The 18,634-nt window shown below is 41.1% G+C and overlaps 1 protein-coding gene across 1 annotated transcript in view; it reads left to right on the forward strand.

Annotated features, from left to right (window-relative positions):
- Positions 1-18,634, forward strand: part of DPYS (dihydropyrimidinase) — an 81,895-nt gene that overhangs the window by 18,539 nt on the left and 44,722 nt on the right. Inside the window, exon 4 of the mRNA XM_032858494.1 lies at positions 1,192-1,381. Within this exon, the coding sequence (XP_032714385.1) occupies positions 1,192-1,381 (190 nt within the window). The remainder of the gene's footprint in view (positions 1-1,191; positions 1,382-18,634) is intronic.

The raw sequence follows: 18,634 nt of genomic DNA on the forward strand, positions 1-18,634 counted from the left end.
CAGATCTCAAACATGTTTCTCAAACAAATACTTTTCTTGGTGTATCCCAGCACTTTATTTTTTTTTTTTTTAGTAGCTCTGCCTGCTGGTTCAGAATGCCAAAGTGCAGACATGAGTGGGATCTGATGATGTAAGCAGTTTGGTGTTAAGGGCTGCTTAAAGTCCCACTCTTTTCAGAAACTGGGTATTAAAATGTGCTCTGGAGGAATCTAGATGGTATTTATTTCTCATATGAGTTCCATTATTAATGCCCAAAGGATACACTATCTGCAAGATTTAAAGAGCTGTCTCTTACCCTTTATATTAGCTGATTTTTTTTCCTCTCCCTAGGCTCAGCTCCCATTAAAGTCAGGGAGAGTGAGGCTGGGTGGCCAGAAGGCAATCAGGATCCTGGGAAGCGAGCATGAGCTGTAAACTCAAGCAGACCAGACTTTAAGTGGACTTCTCCACTTCCTAGCTAGGTGACACCCAGCAGGCCATTTTCCCACTCCAAGTGTTGACTTCCTCCTTCTTTTGTAAGGAAGAAATAACATTCTGGAGTAGGAAAATGTCTCTTCTGATATCATTCAGTGGATGGGACAGAGGGCAGTGAAGACTATGATTCAGTAAAAAGCACAGCTGCTTACATAATGTCATATGAGTCACTTCAACAATATTGGGAATTCAAATATTTGGTTTTATTTTATTTTGTACTGAACCAGTAATAAGAATGTGATTCGAATTAACCTCCTATCTTTTCCAGCTTTTCAATGAAAATAATTTAATTATGAAATATGTGAATGAAAAACTAACATATACCAAGTGTTATGTTTATGTGTTAAATTTATGTTTGCCAGGGCACCTGGGTGGCTCAGTGGGTTAAAGCCTCTGCCTTCGGCTCAGGTCATGGTCCCAGGGTCCTGGGATCCAGCCCCACATCGGGCTCTCTGCTCAGCAAGGAGCCTGCTTCTCCCCGCCACCTGCCACCTGCCTCTCTGCCTACTTGTGATCTCTGTCTGTCAAATAAATAAGTAAAATCTTGAAAAAAATATTATGTTTGCCAAATACACACACTGTACCTATACACACACACAGACCTCTGCACCTAACAGGTCTGAAAGCCTGGCTGTGTATTTAATTCACAGTAAGGTAATGGTACTTGTCATTAGTAGACCTTCCTTGCATATGTGTCTGTTCCCACTGTCTTTTTAGGGAGCAAAGAAGATGCTGGCCTTGGGAATAACAGGGCCCGAGGGCCATGAGCTGTGCCGCCCGGAAGCAGTGGAGGCAGAGGCCACGCTGAGAGCCATCACCATCGCCAGTGCGGTGAACTGCCCTCTCTACATCGTGCACGTGATGAGCAAGTCTGCAGCCAATGTCATAGCAGATGCAAGGAGAGATGGTAATTCCTGAGCGAGAAGCTCGCCTGTAACTCAGTAGTAGCTAAAGAGGGAAGTAAATCGTCCACAGTTCCTGCTTTGCTTATGAGAAGGTTGCATGGGGGTGAGGTTGCAGGGGAGGGAGTGCCTGGGTGGCTCAGTTGGTTAAGTGTCTGCCTTCTGCTCAGGCCATAATCCCAGGGTCCTGGGAGCTGAGCTGGACCCTCTGCTCAGCAGGAAGTCCGTTTCTCCCTCTCCCTCTTCCTGGTGCTCCCCCTGTTTGTGTTCTCTTTCTCTCTGTCAAATAAATGAATAAAATCTTTAAAAATGAATAAATAAATAAGTAAATAAATATCACAAGAAGTTACCTTTATTACAAAAAAGAAATTGTACTTGCATTTCCATAGCTTGTCTTCCTTCCTTCTTTCTCATTAGCATCCTTTCTGTTTTCTCGCACATTATGCATGTCTAGTTGTGCCCTCCTTTCTGCTTATCTCTTAGGCATCTCCACTCTCCTCTTAGTACCTGAATCAGGATGGCACAGGGTACACAGGGGGTGCTCAACCAATTTCATTCAAATTGAGTTGATTTGTCCCATAGCTCCTTGGGTATTAGAGCTATTAAAGCAATTATCCAGATAGTATTTTTATGACAATTAGTTTAAGATTTTAAAACCAAAGTCCCCCGCCCTCCCCCCAACCATAAAATATAATAGACCCTCCTAGGATGCGCTAATATCATCGCACTTTTAAAGATCAGGAAATCAGAAATAGTCTTATAAATCATCCTGGCTCTTTGTTTTCTTTTTAAACTGAAACTGATTGAACTTCTAAAATATGGATTATAAAAATGATGAAATTAGATTTGGCATGTCTTTCACTAACACTAAGATTAATTTTATCAAAATCGCTTCTTGTTACATGTAGTTTCAAGAAGAATTTTGTGCAAGTCAAATGCATTTTTAAAATGTAATCCATTGGTATCTTGTGTTGAGAGTAAACTCAGTTTTACATAGGAGCCAAGAAGGGCTTACTACCAACCATCTCTGGTTACTTCTCCCCACTCCCCTTCCCCAATAATATAATTTCAGTATAAGAGAGCACCGCGGTTCAAAAAGAAAATACTGCAATTTTAAAGTTACAGTATTCATTTCAGCCACTAGGTGGCGGTGTTGCCAACTCTGTGGAATGGGTGGTTGTATAATTATTTGCTTTGTAAATCACGTCCCGTGTCCTACAGCCTGTCAGTCAGGTCCATAATGTCAGAATATGATTTAAGAAATAGCAAAGTCAGCAGAAACGGGCAGTCTTAACCCACATCAAGCTACTATTTTGACAGTCCTGTCAGGACACAGTTTGTTGATCTTAAGTATAAACTTTTTTACTGGGATAGATTTCCATTAGGTACAGAGTAAAAGTCTAGAGAAGGTTTTGGAATAAATCATGGGCAGAAAACTACTAAACTTGAGTATGGACATTTTAATTTTATTTTAAATTTTAAATTAAATTAATTTTTTTTTATTTTATTTTTTATAAACATATATTTTTATCCCCAGGGGTACAGGTCTGTGAATCGCCAGGTTTACACACTTCACAGCACTCACCAGAGCACATACCCTCCCCAATGTCCATAACCCCACCCCCCCAACCCCCCTCCCCCCATCAACCCTCAGTTTGTTTTGTGAGATTAAGAGTCATTTATGGTTTGTCTCCCTCCCAATCCCATCTTGTTTCATTTACTCTTCTCCTATCCCCTTAACCTCCATGTTGCATCTCTTCTCCCGCATATCAGGGAGATCATATGATAGTTGTCTTTCTCCGATTGACTTATTTCGCTAAGCATGATACCCTCTAGTTCCATCCACGTCATCACAAATGGCAAGATTTCATTTCTTTTGATGGCTGCATGGTATTCCATTTTGTATATATTACCACATCTTCTTTATCCATTCGTCTGTTGATGGACATCTAGGTTCTTTCCATAGTTTGGCTATTGTAGACATTGCTGCTATAAACATTCGGGTGCATGTGCCCCTTCGGATCACTACGTTTGTATCTTTAGGGTAAATACCCAGCAGTGCAATTGCTGGGTCATAGCGTAGTTCTATTTTCAACATTTTGAGGAACCTCCATGCTGTTTTCCAGAGTGGTTGCACCAGCTTGCATTCCCACCAACGGTGTAGGAGGGTTCCCCTTTCTCCGCATCCTCGCCAGCATCTGTCATTTCCTGACTTGTTAATTTTAGCCATTCTGACTGGTGTGAGGAGGTATCTCATTGTGCTTTTGATTTGTATTTCCCTGATGCTGAGTGATATGGAACACTTTTTCACGTGTCTGTTGGCCATCTGGATGTCTTCTTTGCAGAAATGTCTGTTCATGTCTTCTGCCCATTTCTTGATTGGATTATTTGTTCTTTGGGTGTTGAGTTTGCTAAGTTCTTTATAGATTTTGGACACTAGCCCTTTATCTGATATGTCATTTGCAAATATCTTCTCCCATTCTGTCAGTTGTCTTTTGGTTTTGTTAACTGTTTCCTTTGCTGTGCAAAAGCTTTTGATATTGATAAAATCCCAATAGTTCATTTTTGCCCTTGCTTCCCTTGCCTTTGGCGATGTTCCTGGGAAGATGTTGTTGCGGCTGAGGTCGAAGAGGTTGCTGCCTGTGTTCTCCTCAAGGATTTTGATGGATTCCTTTCTCACATTGAGGTCCTTCATCCATTTTGAGTCTATTTTCGTGTATGGTGTAAGGAAATGATCCAATTTCATTTTTCTGCATGTGGCTGTCCAATTTTCCCAACACCATTTATTGAAGAGGCTGTCTTTTTTCCATTGGACGTTCTTTCCTGCTTTGTCGAAGATTAGTTGACCATAGAGTTGAGGGTCTATTTCTGGGCTCTCTATTCTGTTCCATTGATCTATGTGTCTGTTCTTGTGCCAGTACCATGCTGTCTTGATGATGACAGCTTTGTAATAGAGCTTGAAGTCCGGAATTGTGATGCCACCAACTTTGGCTTTCTTTTTCAATATTCCTTTGGCTATTCAAGGTCTTTCGTGGTTCCGTATAAATTTTAGGATTATTTGTTCCATTTCTTTGAAAAAAATGGATGGTATTTTGATAGGAATTGCATTAAATGTGTAGATTGCTTTAGGTAGCATAGACATTTTCACAATATTTATTCTTCCAATCCAGGAGCATGGAACATTTTTCCATTTCTTTGTGTCTTCCTCAATTTCTTTCATGAGTACTTCATAGTTTTCTGTGTATAGCTTCTTAGTCTCTTTGGTTAGGTTTATTCCTAGGTATCTTATAGTTTTGGGTGCAATTGTAAATGGGATTGACTCCTTAATTTCTCTTTCTTCTCTCTTGTTGTTGGTGTAGAGAAATGCAACGGATTTCTGTGCATTGATTTTATATCCTGACACTTTACTGAATTCCTGTACCAGTTCTAGCAGTTTTGGAGTGGAGTCTTTTGGGTTTTCCACATATAGTATCATATCATCTGCGAAGAGTGATAGTTTGACTTCTTCTTTGCCGATTTGGATGCCTTTAATTTCCTTTCGTTGTCTGATTGCTGAGGCTAGGACTTCTAGTACTATGTTGAATAGCAGTGGTGATAACGGACATCCCTGCCGTGTTCCTGACCTTAGCGGAAAAGTTTTCAGTTTTTCTCCATTGAGAATGATATTTGCGGTGGGTTTTTCATAGATGGCTTTGATAATATTGAGGTATGTGCCCTCTATCCCTACACTTTGAAGAGTTTTGATCAGGAAGGGATGCTGTACTTTGTCAAATGCTTTTTCAGCATCTATGGAGAGTATCATATGGTTCTTGTTCTTTCTTTTATTAATGTGTTGTATTACATTGATTGATTTGCAGATGTTGAACCAACCTTGCAGCCCTGGAATCAATCCCACTTGGTCGTGGTGAATAATCCTTTTAATGTACTGTTGAATCCTATTGGCTAGTATTTTGGGGAGAATTTTCGCATCTGTGTTCTCTTTTTTGATGGGATCCTTGTCTGGTTTTGGGATCAAGGTGATGCTGGCCTCATAAAATGAGTCTGGAAGTTTTCCTCCCATTTCTATTTTTTGGAACAGTTTCAGGAGAATAGGAATTAGTTCTTCTTTAAATGTTTGGTAGAATTCCCCCGGGAAGCCGTCTGGCCCTGGGCTTTTGTTTGTTTGGAGATTTTTGATGACTGTTTCCATCTCCTTACTGGTTATGGGTCTGTTCAGGCTTTCTATTTCTTCCTGGTTCAGTTGTGGTAGTTTATATGTCTCTAGGAATGCATCCATTTCTTCCAGATTGTCAAATTTGTTGGCGTGGAGTTGCTCATAGTATGTTCTTATAATTGTCTGTATTTCTTTGGTGTTAGCTGTGATCTCTCCTCTTTCATTCATGATTTTATTTATTTGGGTCCTTTCTCTTTTCTTTTTGATAAGTCTGGCCAGGGGTTTATCAATCTTATTAATTCTTTCAAAGAACCAACTTCTACTTTCGTTGATTTGTTCTATTGTCTTTTTTGGTTTCTATTTCATTGATTTCTGCTCTGATCTTTATGATTTCTCTTCTCCTGCTGGGTTTAGGGTTTCTTTCTTGTTCTTTCTCCAGCTCCTTTAGGTGTAGGGTTAGGTTGTGTACCTGAGACCTTTCTTGTTTCTTGAGAAAGGCTTGTACCGCTATATATTTTTCTCTCAGGACTGCCTTTGTTGTGTCCCACAGATTTTGAACCGTTGTGTTTTCATTATCATTTGTTTCCATGAATTCTTCGTTAATTTCCTGGTTGACCCATTCATTCTTTAGAAGGATGCTGTTTAGTCTCCATGTATTTGGGTTCTTTCCAAATTTCCTCTTGTGATTGAGTTCTAGCTTCAGAGCACTGTGGTCTGAAAATATGCAGGGAATGATCCCAATCTTTTGATACCGGTTGAGACCTGATTTAGGACCGAGGATGTGATCTATTCTGGAGAATGTTCCATGTGCACTAGAGAAGAATGTGTATTCTGTTGCTTTGGGATGAAATGTTCTGAATATATCTGTGATGTCCATCTGGTCCAGTGTGTCATGTAAGGCCTTTATTTCCTTGTTGATCTTTTGCTTGGATGATCTGTCCATTTCAGTGAGGGGAGAGTTAAAGTCCCCTACTATTACTATATTATTGTTGATGTGTTTCTTTGATTTTGTTATTAATTGGTTTATATAGTTGGCTGCTCCCACGTTCGGGGCATAGATATTTACAATTGTTAGATCTTCTTGTTGGACAGATCCTTTGAGTATGATATAGTGTCCTTCCTCATCTCTTATTATAGTCTTTGGCTTAAAATCTAATTGATCTAAGGATTAGATAATTAGATAATTAGATAATAATATAAGGATTGCCACTCCTGCTTTCTTCTGATGTCCATTAGCATGGTAAATTCTTTTCCACCCCCTCACTTTAAATCTGGAGGTGTCTTCGGGTTTAAAATGAGTTTCTTGTAGGCAACATATAGATGGGTTTTGTTTTTTTATCCATTCTGATACCCTGTGTCTTTTGATTGGGGCATTTAGCCCATTAACATTCAGGGTAACTATTGAGAGATATGAATTTAGTGCCATTGTATTGCCTGTAAAGTGACTGTTACTGTATATTGTCTCTGTTCCTTTCTGATCTACTAGTTTTAGGGTCTCTCTTTGCTTAGAGGACCCCTTTCAATATTTCCTGTAGAGCTGGTTTGGTGTTTGCAAATTCTTTCAGTTTTTGTTTGTCCTGGAAGCTTTTAATCTCTCCTTCTATTTTCAATGATAGCCTAGCTGGATATAGTATTCTTGGCTGCATGTTTTTCTCGTTTAGTGCTCTGCATATATCATGCCAGCTCTTTCTGGCCTGCCAGGTCTCTGTGGATAAGTCTACTGCCAATCTAATATTTTCAGGATTTTCTCTTTGTCACTAAGACTTGTAAATTTGACTATTAGGTGACGGGGTGTGGACCTATTCTTATTGATTTTGAGGGGGTTTCTCTGAACCTCCTGGATTTTGATGCTTGTTCCCTTTGCCATATTGGGGAAATTCTCTCCAATAATTCTCTCCAATATACCTTCTGCTCCCCTCTCTCTTTCTTCTTCTGGAATCCCAATTATTCTAATGTTGTTTCGTCTTATGGTGTCACTTATCTCTCGAAATCTGCCCTCGTGGTCCAGTAGCTGTTTGTCCCTCTTTTGCTCAGCTTCTTTATTCTCTGTCATTTGGTCTTCTATATCGCTAATTCTTTTTTCTGCCTCATTTATCCTAGCAGTGAGAGCCTCCATTTTTGATTGTACCTCATTAATAGCTTTTTTGATTTCAACTTGGTTCAATTTTAGTTCTTTTATTTCTCCAGAAAAGGTTTTTATATCTCCCAAGAGGGTTTCTCTAATATCTTCCATGCCTTTTTCGAGCCCGGCTAGAACCTTGAAAATCTTCATTCTGAACTCTAGATCTGACATATTACCAATGTATGTATTGATTAGGTCCCTAGCCTTTGGTACTGCCTCTTGTTCTTTTTTTTGTGGTGAATTTTTCCGCCTTGTCATTTTGTCCAGATAATAGTATATGAAGGAGCAAGTAAAATACTAAAAGGGTGGCAACAACCCCAGGAATATATGCTTTAGCCAAATCAGAAGAGATCCCAATTCGTGAGGGGGGAGAAAGGGGATAAAAAGGTTCAGAAAGAAAAAAAAAAGAAACAAAAAAAGAAAACTAATAAAGAAAAAATATACAAAGGAAATATATATATATATATATATATATGTATATATTAGATAAACTAGTTAAAAAACGTTGAAAAAGAAAAGGGTAAAAGTTACAAAAATTTAGCAGAAGAAGAGAAAAAAAAATTGAAAAAGAAAAAAAAATTAACTGCAAGGCTAAAGAATCATGGGGAGAAAGCCTTGAGTTCCGTGCTTTGCTTTCTCCTCCTCTGGAATTCCGCTGCTCTCCTTGGTATTGAAACTGCACTCCTTGGTAGGTGAACTTGGTCCTGGCTGGGTTTCTTGTTGATCTTCTGGGGGAGGGGCCTGTTGTAATGATTCTCAAGTGTCTTTGCCCCAGGCGGAGTTGCACCGCTTTGAATTCACTTCTCCACCAGTCCTACCTTTCAGAAAGTGGTTGATTTTCTGTTTCTAGAATTGCTGTTCTTCTCTTCAATCTCCCGTTGGATTTGTAGGTGTTTGCAATCTTTAGATAAGCTATCTAGCTGATCTCCTGCTACCTGAAGTAGTCTCAGCTTGCTACTTCTCCGCCATCTTGACTCCTCCCCTAAATTAAATTTTTTAAAATATTTTATTTATTTATTTTTTTTGACAGAGAGAGATCACAAGTAGGCAGAGGGAGAAGGGGAAGCAGGCTCCCTGCTGAGCAGAGAACCGGTTGTGGGGCTCGATCCCAGGGCCATGAGATCATGACCTGAGCCAAAGGCAGAGGCTTTAACTCACTGAGCCACACAGGCGTCCCTTAATTTTATTTTTTGAATACGTAAAGAATTTACATGGTCCAAAAGTCAAAATTATATATTAAGAAAAAAGGATTCTCAGAGAAGTCTTACTTCCTTCCCTAGCAGCTTCATCTTCTACCCCACTAGTAATTATTTTTATTAATTTATTTCTGGCTTATCTTTATAATGTTTCTCTTTATGAAAAAATACATGCATGTTCTTATTTCTCTTTCTTTACTACTTGAAAGATAAAATAGTATATCTCATGTTCTGTATTTGGCTTTTCTTTATACTTGAAAATATGTCTTAAAGTCAGCTCATGTTAGGTCTAGAGTTTCTCCATTGTTTCCTATGGTGTGATGTGCCTCTTTATTTGTTCAGCTGGTTTCCTAGTGATGGACACTTGGGCTGTTTCAGTCTTTAGTGCTTACGTATAAAACCACAGTGATGGCCTTGAACCTGTGCTATTTTATGTGAAACGTGTATTCATTTTCTATTGCTACTGTAAACATTGCCACAGATTTAGTGGTTTAAGACAACACAGATGTATTCTCTTACAGTTCTGGAGGTCAGAGGTCTAACCCACATCTTACTGGGCTAAAACCAAGTTATTGTTCTTTTCCTAGAGGCTCTAGGGGAAGAATCCCTTTCCTTGCCTTTCTGAGCTTCTAGAGACCATCTACATTCCTTGGTTCACATTTCCCTTGCTCCGTCTCCAAAGCTGCAGGGGTGGGTGGAGAAAATTGCATTATTCTCTCCTTTTCTGTCCCCTCTCTTCTGCTTTAAGGACGGTTGGGTTACATTGAGCCCTCCCAATTAAACCAGGATAAAGCCCCTATCTCAAGGTTCTTAATTTAATCACATCTGCAAAGTCCTTTTTGCCACATAAGAGCACGTGGCCACAGCTTGTGGGGATGAGGACGTGGCCGTCTTTGGGGCACCGTTATTCTGCATGCCACGGAAGAGGATCTTCCGGGTAGAGTCCTCAAAGTGGGACTGCTGGTTCAAAGGGTAAATGCATATAGATTTTTTAGATATTGCCAAATCCCTTTCCAAAGGGGCTGTAAATAGGAAATATTTAAAATGTCAACCCAGATCTTCCAGTCGAATCAGACTTACTGTGGTAACTTGTGAAAATGCTCTAAGGGGCCATGTCAGAGGCCGCAGAGGTCCAGAATAAATTGGCATAAGAGCTTTCCCACACCTGGCATGTGAACTCTCACACGTGATCAAGCAGAAACCTGAAGGGAGTAGAGGGTGGGTTGGGCATAAACGGTGCCAGACTGTTCCCATGGTGACTGTATCCGCCAACCCAGGGGCAGATCCCTGGAGAGTGTAGAGTGACAAGAGCTAGTGGACCACATTGACCTTTTGCTCATTCATTATCTAACATGACTTCTGAACATGAACAAGCAATACACCTCTATTCATCGTTAGCATGTTTAAATAAGAAACAGTTCAGCTTTACAGGTTTGTGATATGCACACGTCCTATCTATAAATCCTTTGCCAGCCTATTCTATCATCAGAGCCTTTGACGACCAGAGTGTGGTCCCTAGAGTGGAGTGTCAGCATCCCTTGAGAGCTCGTTAGAAATGCAGAACCTTGGACCCCATCCCAGACCCACTGACTCAGAAGGTGCACTTAAACTAGAACCCCAGGTGATTCATATGAATATTAAAGCTTGAGAATCTCTGCTCCAGGAAGCACAAAAGGGATCCAATTATTAATTCTTTAGTGTAGTAGCCTTGCAATACAATGCTATTAAGTTTGATATTATTGTTGAATTGCCAACCATCTCAAAAGAGAGCAGCATGGTCGTTAATGATTATATAACAACCAATGTTATTTGTTGAGTACTTAATGTGTGCCTGGAACATATTTTAATAGGTATTATATCATTTCCTGTTTTACTATATATTATGTCATTAGTGCATTTTAATATATGTTAAATTTTAAAATTGTCATAACAATGTTCATGTCAAGTTTTACCAGTTTGGGGGCTGATGAAATTGAGACTTGGAAAAGTTTGGTAAATTAAGCCCAAGATCACTTACTGGGAGATGCTAAACCTGGAATTCAAGCCCAAGTCTGTGTGACCCCCAAACCCCAATTTTTTCCATTACTCTCCATTCTGTTCAAGAAGAAATTGGTTTACAGAGTTAGGAAATGCAGATATTGAGTTTGTATTTAATTGGCTTTGGTCTTTGGCCTTACATTTTACATTTTTCTTAAAACATTATCAACATTTTGTTATTTTTTACTGTTCTTGAAAGAGAAACTCACTGTTGGAGTGATGTCACCAAGATGGCGGCTTAGGTTGGTCCTGACTTCGCTCCCCCTCACAGGAGCAGCCTAACATCTATTCAAGTGTAAGATACCACTGAGAGAATCCCAGAACCCAGGGCTGAGGCTGAGGCAACCCCTGAACCTCAGAGACCAAGACAGACTGGATTAGGAGGGTTAAGAGAAGTGACTACTCAGTGACTGCATTGCCCCTCCCCCACGCCAGTGCAACGCCACCAGTAGAGGTCTCCCGTGAGACTCTGGTTCCTCCTGTGGGAAGAGAGAACCCAGGGGGAGAGCGAGCCTCCCTCAGCATTGTGGGTCACTTTGGGGAGCCTCGGCTCTGATCTGACATCATGAGGAATTCAGGGGAATCCACAGAGCTTAACCACTGGGCCTCTGACTGTGGGGAAGAAGGGAAGGGCGGCAACAACCAGCACAGATCTTGACAGAGAGTTCACACCTGCAGTGCCCAAGTAGTAATCCCAGACAGCAGCTTTGATTACCTGTGGAACCAAGCTGGGGGCACATTCTGACCAGAGGAATCTGTCGAGGGGGCAGATTGGCCCGGTTCAGGTCCCTAAACCAGGAGTTTTGCTGACCCTCGAGCCCGGTTTGCTCACGCACAGGCAAGGAGCTGAGTCAGGGCCCCACCTGCTGTGGGAGTGCCTTCCAGCTCCATCGGACAAGAAGCCTTGGCGAGGATTCCAGAAACTCTGTGGCCCAGCAGTGCTCACGCACAGAGACAGACAGCTAGAGCCGGTCACACAGAGCACTGCTAGCAGTAGGCACAGAGGCCCCCCATGCTGTGCAGACGTAAGGGATTCATTCATAGCCAAGGCTGACCATCACTCCTGGACCCTGCCAACCCGAGAGCCTGTTTGGGAGACTGAGAAGAGCCCAGAGCCTCACGTGGGTAAGGAACCAAGCCAGCCGTTGCAGTCAACTGTTCTCAGCCAGTGGCACCCCTCTGCCCCGGTCCCTGTCCTCAGACCTCAAACGGTTGCCTCAGCCAAAAATAGACCATAATAGCAGGCCCCACCTGCCCAAAGACATCACCAGCAGACGCACTCAGAGACCCGAACTGAGCCAACTGGTGAATGTTTCTGCCAAATTACCCAAATGTGAAGAAACAAACCTAAGAAATCAAGGGTCGCAAAAACAATCAGGTAAATACGATTCCACCAGAGGAAGCTAATCAAGCTCCAGTAACCGACCTACGTGCTGCCCACGGATAGTTCGGAATAATCCCCATAAGGGAGTTTAGTGATCGACCAGCAACAGACAACCACACGAAATTAGGAACAAGAGGCATGAACAAAATGAGAAGTTTGACAAGGAAGTAGTAACCATCAAATAGTAACCAGTCAAAACCCTAGAAGGCTCAGAGTTCAAAAAATACAGTAACTGAACTGAAGAATTCCGTAGAGAGTTTCGAAAGTAGACTCAGCTACACAGAGGAAAGACTCAGTGACTGGAAGGATAGAACTTTCACCCAGTCAGACGACTAAAGTGGGGAAAGAATGGGAAGACTGTCGAAAGCCTACAAGAAGGACGAAACACAACAACAACAAAGACCAACCAATATTCACATATGGAATTCCAGAAGAAGAGAAAGAAAAAGGGACAAAAAGTATATTTAAAGCAAGAACAGCTGAGAGTTCCCCAAACCTTGGGAAAGAAATGGACATCCACATTGTTTCTTGCTGAGTCAGTGTTCCTTTTTTTTTTTTTTTTTTAACATCTTGGTGTGATCCTGGGCTATCTATGTTTATGACTGTCCTTGATAAGCTATTGCCATCCCTCTGCTTTCTCATCTTTCTAAAATCGACGCAAACTTCTGGTCAGCTGTGGTCCCTGTTTCCTTCTCAGAGCACCCGTGGGGCTTGCCCATCTCTCAGACATCTTGGTGTGAGCTGAGAAGAAAGAGACAGAAATGTACATTGCATCCCCAACTTTAAATTGAAGCCTGAGCATTCCCTTTGTACCTACCTTGATGTTTTCTTTAGCACTTGCAATAAAAAACAAAAAGCAGGTTCCGGGAAAAAAGAATAAACACGTCCTGCGTAAGCCATTGAAATCAGAATCGCTTTGGATAGTTGGCAAGGAATTTAAATTTCATGCTTATTTCTGGTCTTAGTTCATCTAAATTGAGTAACTAGAACTAGGTTAGTTCTCATCCTTCGTGTGAGAAGCCACTTTTGCAAACATGAAGTATGAGAACCAGAAGGCTGCCCCTAGAATGCTATCCTTTTTCTTCCAGAAGCAGAATCTGCCTCCCTTGCTCCATACCCCATGTGTAAAGTCGGACAAACCAGCTGTATTTGTGTCATATATAGAAATTCCCATCTGCCCGGCCCCAGACCACGCTCACTTACCAGTCATGCCTTTGTCCAAATAGTATACGTGTTGACATGTGTCATGGGCTTCGGAGACACTTTTTATTTTGGTTTGTGTAGCTTTGGTTATCCATGCCCTTTTTTTCCACATATTGACCTCTGGAATTATCAATGACCTCACGTGCGTGTGCAGTCGCTGTGTTTCTGGTGCTCTATTTTGAATGATGGGGACCTCTCTCAGAACCTACTCGATGCTCTACTTGATGTATATCTGTTATAATTTGTTTTCCAGCTATGACTGAAATTATTAATGCTTTTTTTAAGTTTCTAGTTTAACTTGTCTTAATAAAGTTCAACTCGACTTTATATCCGTATTCCTGTCTTTAGGGTATAAATAAGAGTTTCACCTGAACTTATTAATAAAACCCCGAATTTATTGGACACCAAATATATGCCAGGCGCTGTGCTCTGGGCATTGGATTTGCAGAAGGGATTATGTTCATTTGCTTCCTTCAGTAACTTAGAGTGACCCAAGCTACATTGTGGTTGAAGGGGTTTTTTTTGTTTGTTGGATGTGGTTTGGGTTGGGTTGCGTTGTACTTATTATCAAAACTTTACTTTTTAGGCTTATCACTATAAAGTGTAAACTTGTATTACAGAGAGGTTTTCGATGTCTTCCTTTCCACTTTATAAGAAGCTTTTAAGCTCTGCCTGCCCCCCACCCCCTGCCATGTTCCTCTTGTGTTTTAGAAGATGGGCAGAAAGGTCCATGCAGGGACCACTCTCCCTCTCTCTGGTTGCTATTTCTTGTGAAAGCTGAACAAGAATAAATCGAATCTTGTTATCACAGGTGTCGTTAGCTGACGCTTAGGAACCGGCGCTTCTCCTAAGAAACACGTGGAGCTGAGTCAAGGTGACTCTGAATCTCAGACTTTCTTTTTCTGTACATGAACACCAAAACACTCCCTGGTCCTTAAAATTGAGAAAAAGATTGGGGCACCTGGGTGGCTCAGTGGGTTAAGCCTCTGCCTTCAGCTCAGGTCATGATCCTGGGGTCCTGGGATCGAGGCCCGCATCGGGCTCTTTGCTCAGCAGGGAGCCTACCTCCACCTCTCTCTCTGCCTGCCTCTCTGTCTACTTATGATCTCTGTCTGTCAAATAAATAAATAAATAATCTTTTTAAAAAATTTGAGAAAAAGATGATTTAGCTTATGTCCAAGTGCAAAGCAGTTGAAGACCAGCCATTCTAAAACATTTATTTTTTTAAAAGAGTTGTGTTTAAAAAAAAAAAAATGAGTTGAGCAACCATAAGGAAACTAATGTTTCTGGAACTTACTTGATGATATAACAAAGTACCAGAGACTGGGCAGTTTAAATGACAGAAATGAATATTCTCATAATATTGGATACTAGAAGACCAAAGTATTGGCAGAGTTGGTTCCTTTTTAAATTTTTTAAATAATTTTTTATTTTTTAAGAGTCTATTTATTTATTTGACAGATGGAGATCTCAAGTAGGATGAGAGGCAGGCAGAGAGAGAGGGGGGAAGCAGGTTCCCTGCTGAGCAGGGAGCCCAATGTGGGGCTCGATCCCAGGACCCTGGGATCATGACCTGAGCTGAAGGCAGAGGCTTTAACCCACTGAGCCATCCAGGCACCCCTGTTCCTTTAAAAAAAAAAAAATATTTTATTTAGTTATTTGAGAGAGACAGAGAGAGAGCACAAGCTGGGGGAGCAACAGGCAGAGGGAGAGGGAGAAGCAGGCTCCCCACTATCCCCACTAAACAGGGAGCCCCATGTGGGGCTCAATCCCAGGACCCCAGGATCACGACCTGAGCCAAAGTCAAATGCTTAACTGATCCAGACACCCAGGCACCCCGAGTTGGTTCTTTCTGAGGACAGTGATGGAAGGATGTATTCTAGATCTCTCTCCTTGCTTTGTAGACGACTGTCTTCTCCCTCTGTCTTCACAATTATCTTCCTTCTGTATGTGTCTGTGTCTAAATTTCCTCTTCTTAGGAGGACTCCACTCATATGGGATTAGGGCTTATCCTAGTGGCCTCATTTTAACTTAATTACTTTTATAAAGGGCCCTTCCAAATACAGTCACATTCGGAGATACCGGGGGTTAGGACTTTAACATTTGAATTTTGGCAAGGGGCACATTTCAGCCCATAACTGAACCCAGAGTCCCAAGATGGTGGGTACTTTCATATGCAGTAATTTATTTGATCTTCATAAAATTGCCACTCTCTCTTAGAGACACACTGTGACCCCACTTCACAGATTAGACAAACTGAGGCTAAGAGCAATGACTCATCTTACACAAGTCACTAACTAAAAAGTAGCACAATCAGGATTTGAGCCTGAATCTGTGTGATCTTTATTATGCTGTTTTCTCTGGATTTTCCTTGTTAGTTGAAGATTTCCTTTCTTTGTAAATACAGTGTTTTTTGAACCAAACAGAGCCCAGGAAGGTTCTGCTCTATCCTTCTAGCTGGGAAAAATTATTTTTATAGATGTGCTTGGCTTTCTGTTGGTAGCCAGTGCTTCCACTCCTGGGTACTCATGCCAGCTTCTCTGGATTGTTCAACCTTTTGTAACAGATCTTGGGACTTGATTAAGCTCTACTCGCAAATCTAGACAAAGTGTGAACACCTGCTCTATCACTTTCATCTAATGAATGGGTTGTCTGGTCAGAGGGGAGATTGGATTGGCTTGACAGGTTTCATCATCTGGAAATCTTTAGACACTCAGCAGGAAAAACTCCTTTAAGTGGGAGATAGCATCATAAGTGCAGAGTCTCTTTTGGCTTCAGGCCAAACACTGGAGAGAGGAGGAGAGACCCTGTATGGGTGGACAGGGTACAGTGCAAACCTTGCTGAGACAGTGGGTGGAGATTAATGATGAAGATGTTCTATCTCCCAAGAGTTGTTGGAACCATCTTGTCTCAAGTGTAATCAGGAGAGTACCCGACTAGGACAGATACAGCTCTTTTCATTACCAACCTGCTAAGCAGAGTAAATGAAACCAGTAAGTGAAATTGGAAAATTGCTCAGCCACATCCACAAATGGCTTGTGGTTGACTTAAATATTTCAGAATACATATTCGTTACCAAGAAATGAAGAATGACGCTTCACCTAGTAACGTAATGTGTATGTATGATATGATACCAAAATACTAGGGTTCTAATTCTTTGTACCACTTACTACCTGTGTGACTTGGGCAAATTAGTTCGTTTCATTGAGTGTCAGTTCCTTTATCTGTCAAACCAGCATGAGGGTTGCCCTGAAGGTCAAATGAGATACTTGACATTCAAACTCTATTTGCCAACTATAGAGTGCTATACATATGTTAGATATTTTTATTATTACTTTATTTTTGACCCAAATCTAATAAAACTCTAAATTATACTGAATTATCCAGTTTGAGTCTCCAATTTATGGATTACCCAGGACCCAGGCCCCTTGTTTACCTTCCCCTTTTTCCTTCTTGAATACTGGGAATTTTTTTTGAAGATGCCTTAGAACTATTGTAAAATAGGGGAAAGAGTAATTGGGAATTTTTACCTTTTATTTGAAATTTTAGAAGTATATTTGTAGATGCTTAATGGGGAAACCGTTGGAAATAGCACCATTCACCTGGGTGGCTTAGTCATTAAGCGTCTACCTCTGGCTCAGATCACGATTCTAGTGTCCTGGGATCGAGCCCCACATCAGGCTCCCTGCTCAGTGGGAGGCCTGCTTTTCCCTCTCCTGCTCCCCTTGCTTGTGTTCCCTCTCTTGCCGTGTCTCTCTCTGTCAAATAAGTAAATAAAATCTTAAAAAAAAAAAAAAAGGAAGAAAGAAAATAGCCCCATTAATGAAGAGCTTGTTGTGTGTACCAAAACCATGGCTATCACATTTTAAAGGGGCTAAAATCTTCCAAGGAGATTACATGTCATCTGGTTTCAAAACGGTCCTGGCAGACTCCTGGTAGATGCTGACACTTTTAATTTTTCCTGAGAGCTATTAAAATTGTAGAACTTTGGAACTGTATCCCCATCTCACCTTGATGGCCAAGTGATTGAATAGAGCATGTGATAAGAATCTTTCCTGTATGATGAAGCACCGTGGAAAATCCTGAGTTGGCAGCTTGTAAAGTGGTTACAGATCAAGTCTCTGAGTTTTTCATTGTCTGAGCATCTATCTGTATGTTCTCTTAGGATAGAAAGGTCTCTCCATACCCGCTAATCAGATATGGGTTCCCTCCTGCTCGCTGTACAGCAAACAGTACGTTACCTCTTAGTTCACATTAAAAAAAGGATTGTTCCTTGTCCTACACACAGCATAACGAGTGACTAATGGTATTCCCTCTTTTCTGGGAGTAAGGCAGTAAGAAACAGAAGGGGGATGGGATTCAGTGTGTGTGTGTGTGTGTGTGTGCGCACGCACATGTGAGAAAGAGAGAGAGAGAGGCATGAAAGTGAGGGATCTTAGCAGTGTCTGTGTTCTTGGGAGGTAATTGTTACTGACCGTGATACTTGGTTACTTAAGAAGCAGGATTTGTTAGGCTTCAGTAAGCCTTGTTTTGTGACTTGCAAGAGGAAAATGGCTAGTTTAGGAAAAGAAATGATCTGTGAGAGGGTACTACATTCCAGTTGAATCTGACACAGGCAGGTGATGGCCACCCACAGTCAGTATCCTCCGACGAAGTTAGTTAATTTCAGTTCTCTGTCAGGATTTTCACTGAAATCCGCTGTCTGACCAGCCAGAGTGAAGTTCACAGAGTTCCGTGGGCACATCCCTTACTCTGTGTTCACCTCTGTGACTGCCTGGGGACGATCAGCTCAATGCCGGTGCATCTATTATCCCAACAAACGCTAATCAGAGATAGGATTCTGATTTTAAATTCAAATTCACGAGGCACTATTAACTTTTCTAACATTGTGTGCTCTTGATGGCCTCATTTGCATGATTTTTTAAAATATGCACGTCTGGCTACAATTTTATTATCTGAGTGTTCTTTTATTTAACATAAGTTTTTGGACGAGTTTTGTTTGTTTTTGTGGTTGGTTGTTGTTATGGTTGTTTTTTTGTTTTTGTTTTGTTTTTTTATCCTTTAAGGGATATGAAGAGATTCTCAATCGAGTTGTAACAGAGCTATACCATGGTTGAACTCCATATGACCACGTGATAATTGTCACCAGGGTAGTATTTGCAT

The sequence above is a fragment of the Lontra canadensis genome, unplaced genomic scaffold, assembly GCF_010015895.1.
Source record: "Lontra canadensis isolate GAN:19392208 unplaced genomic scaffold, GSC_riverotter_1.0 scaffold15, whole genome shotgun sequence".
Classification (NCBI taxonomy): Eukaryota; Metazoa; Chordata; class Mammalia; order Carnivora; family Mustelidae; genus Lontra; species Lontra canadensis.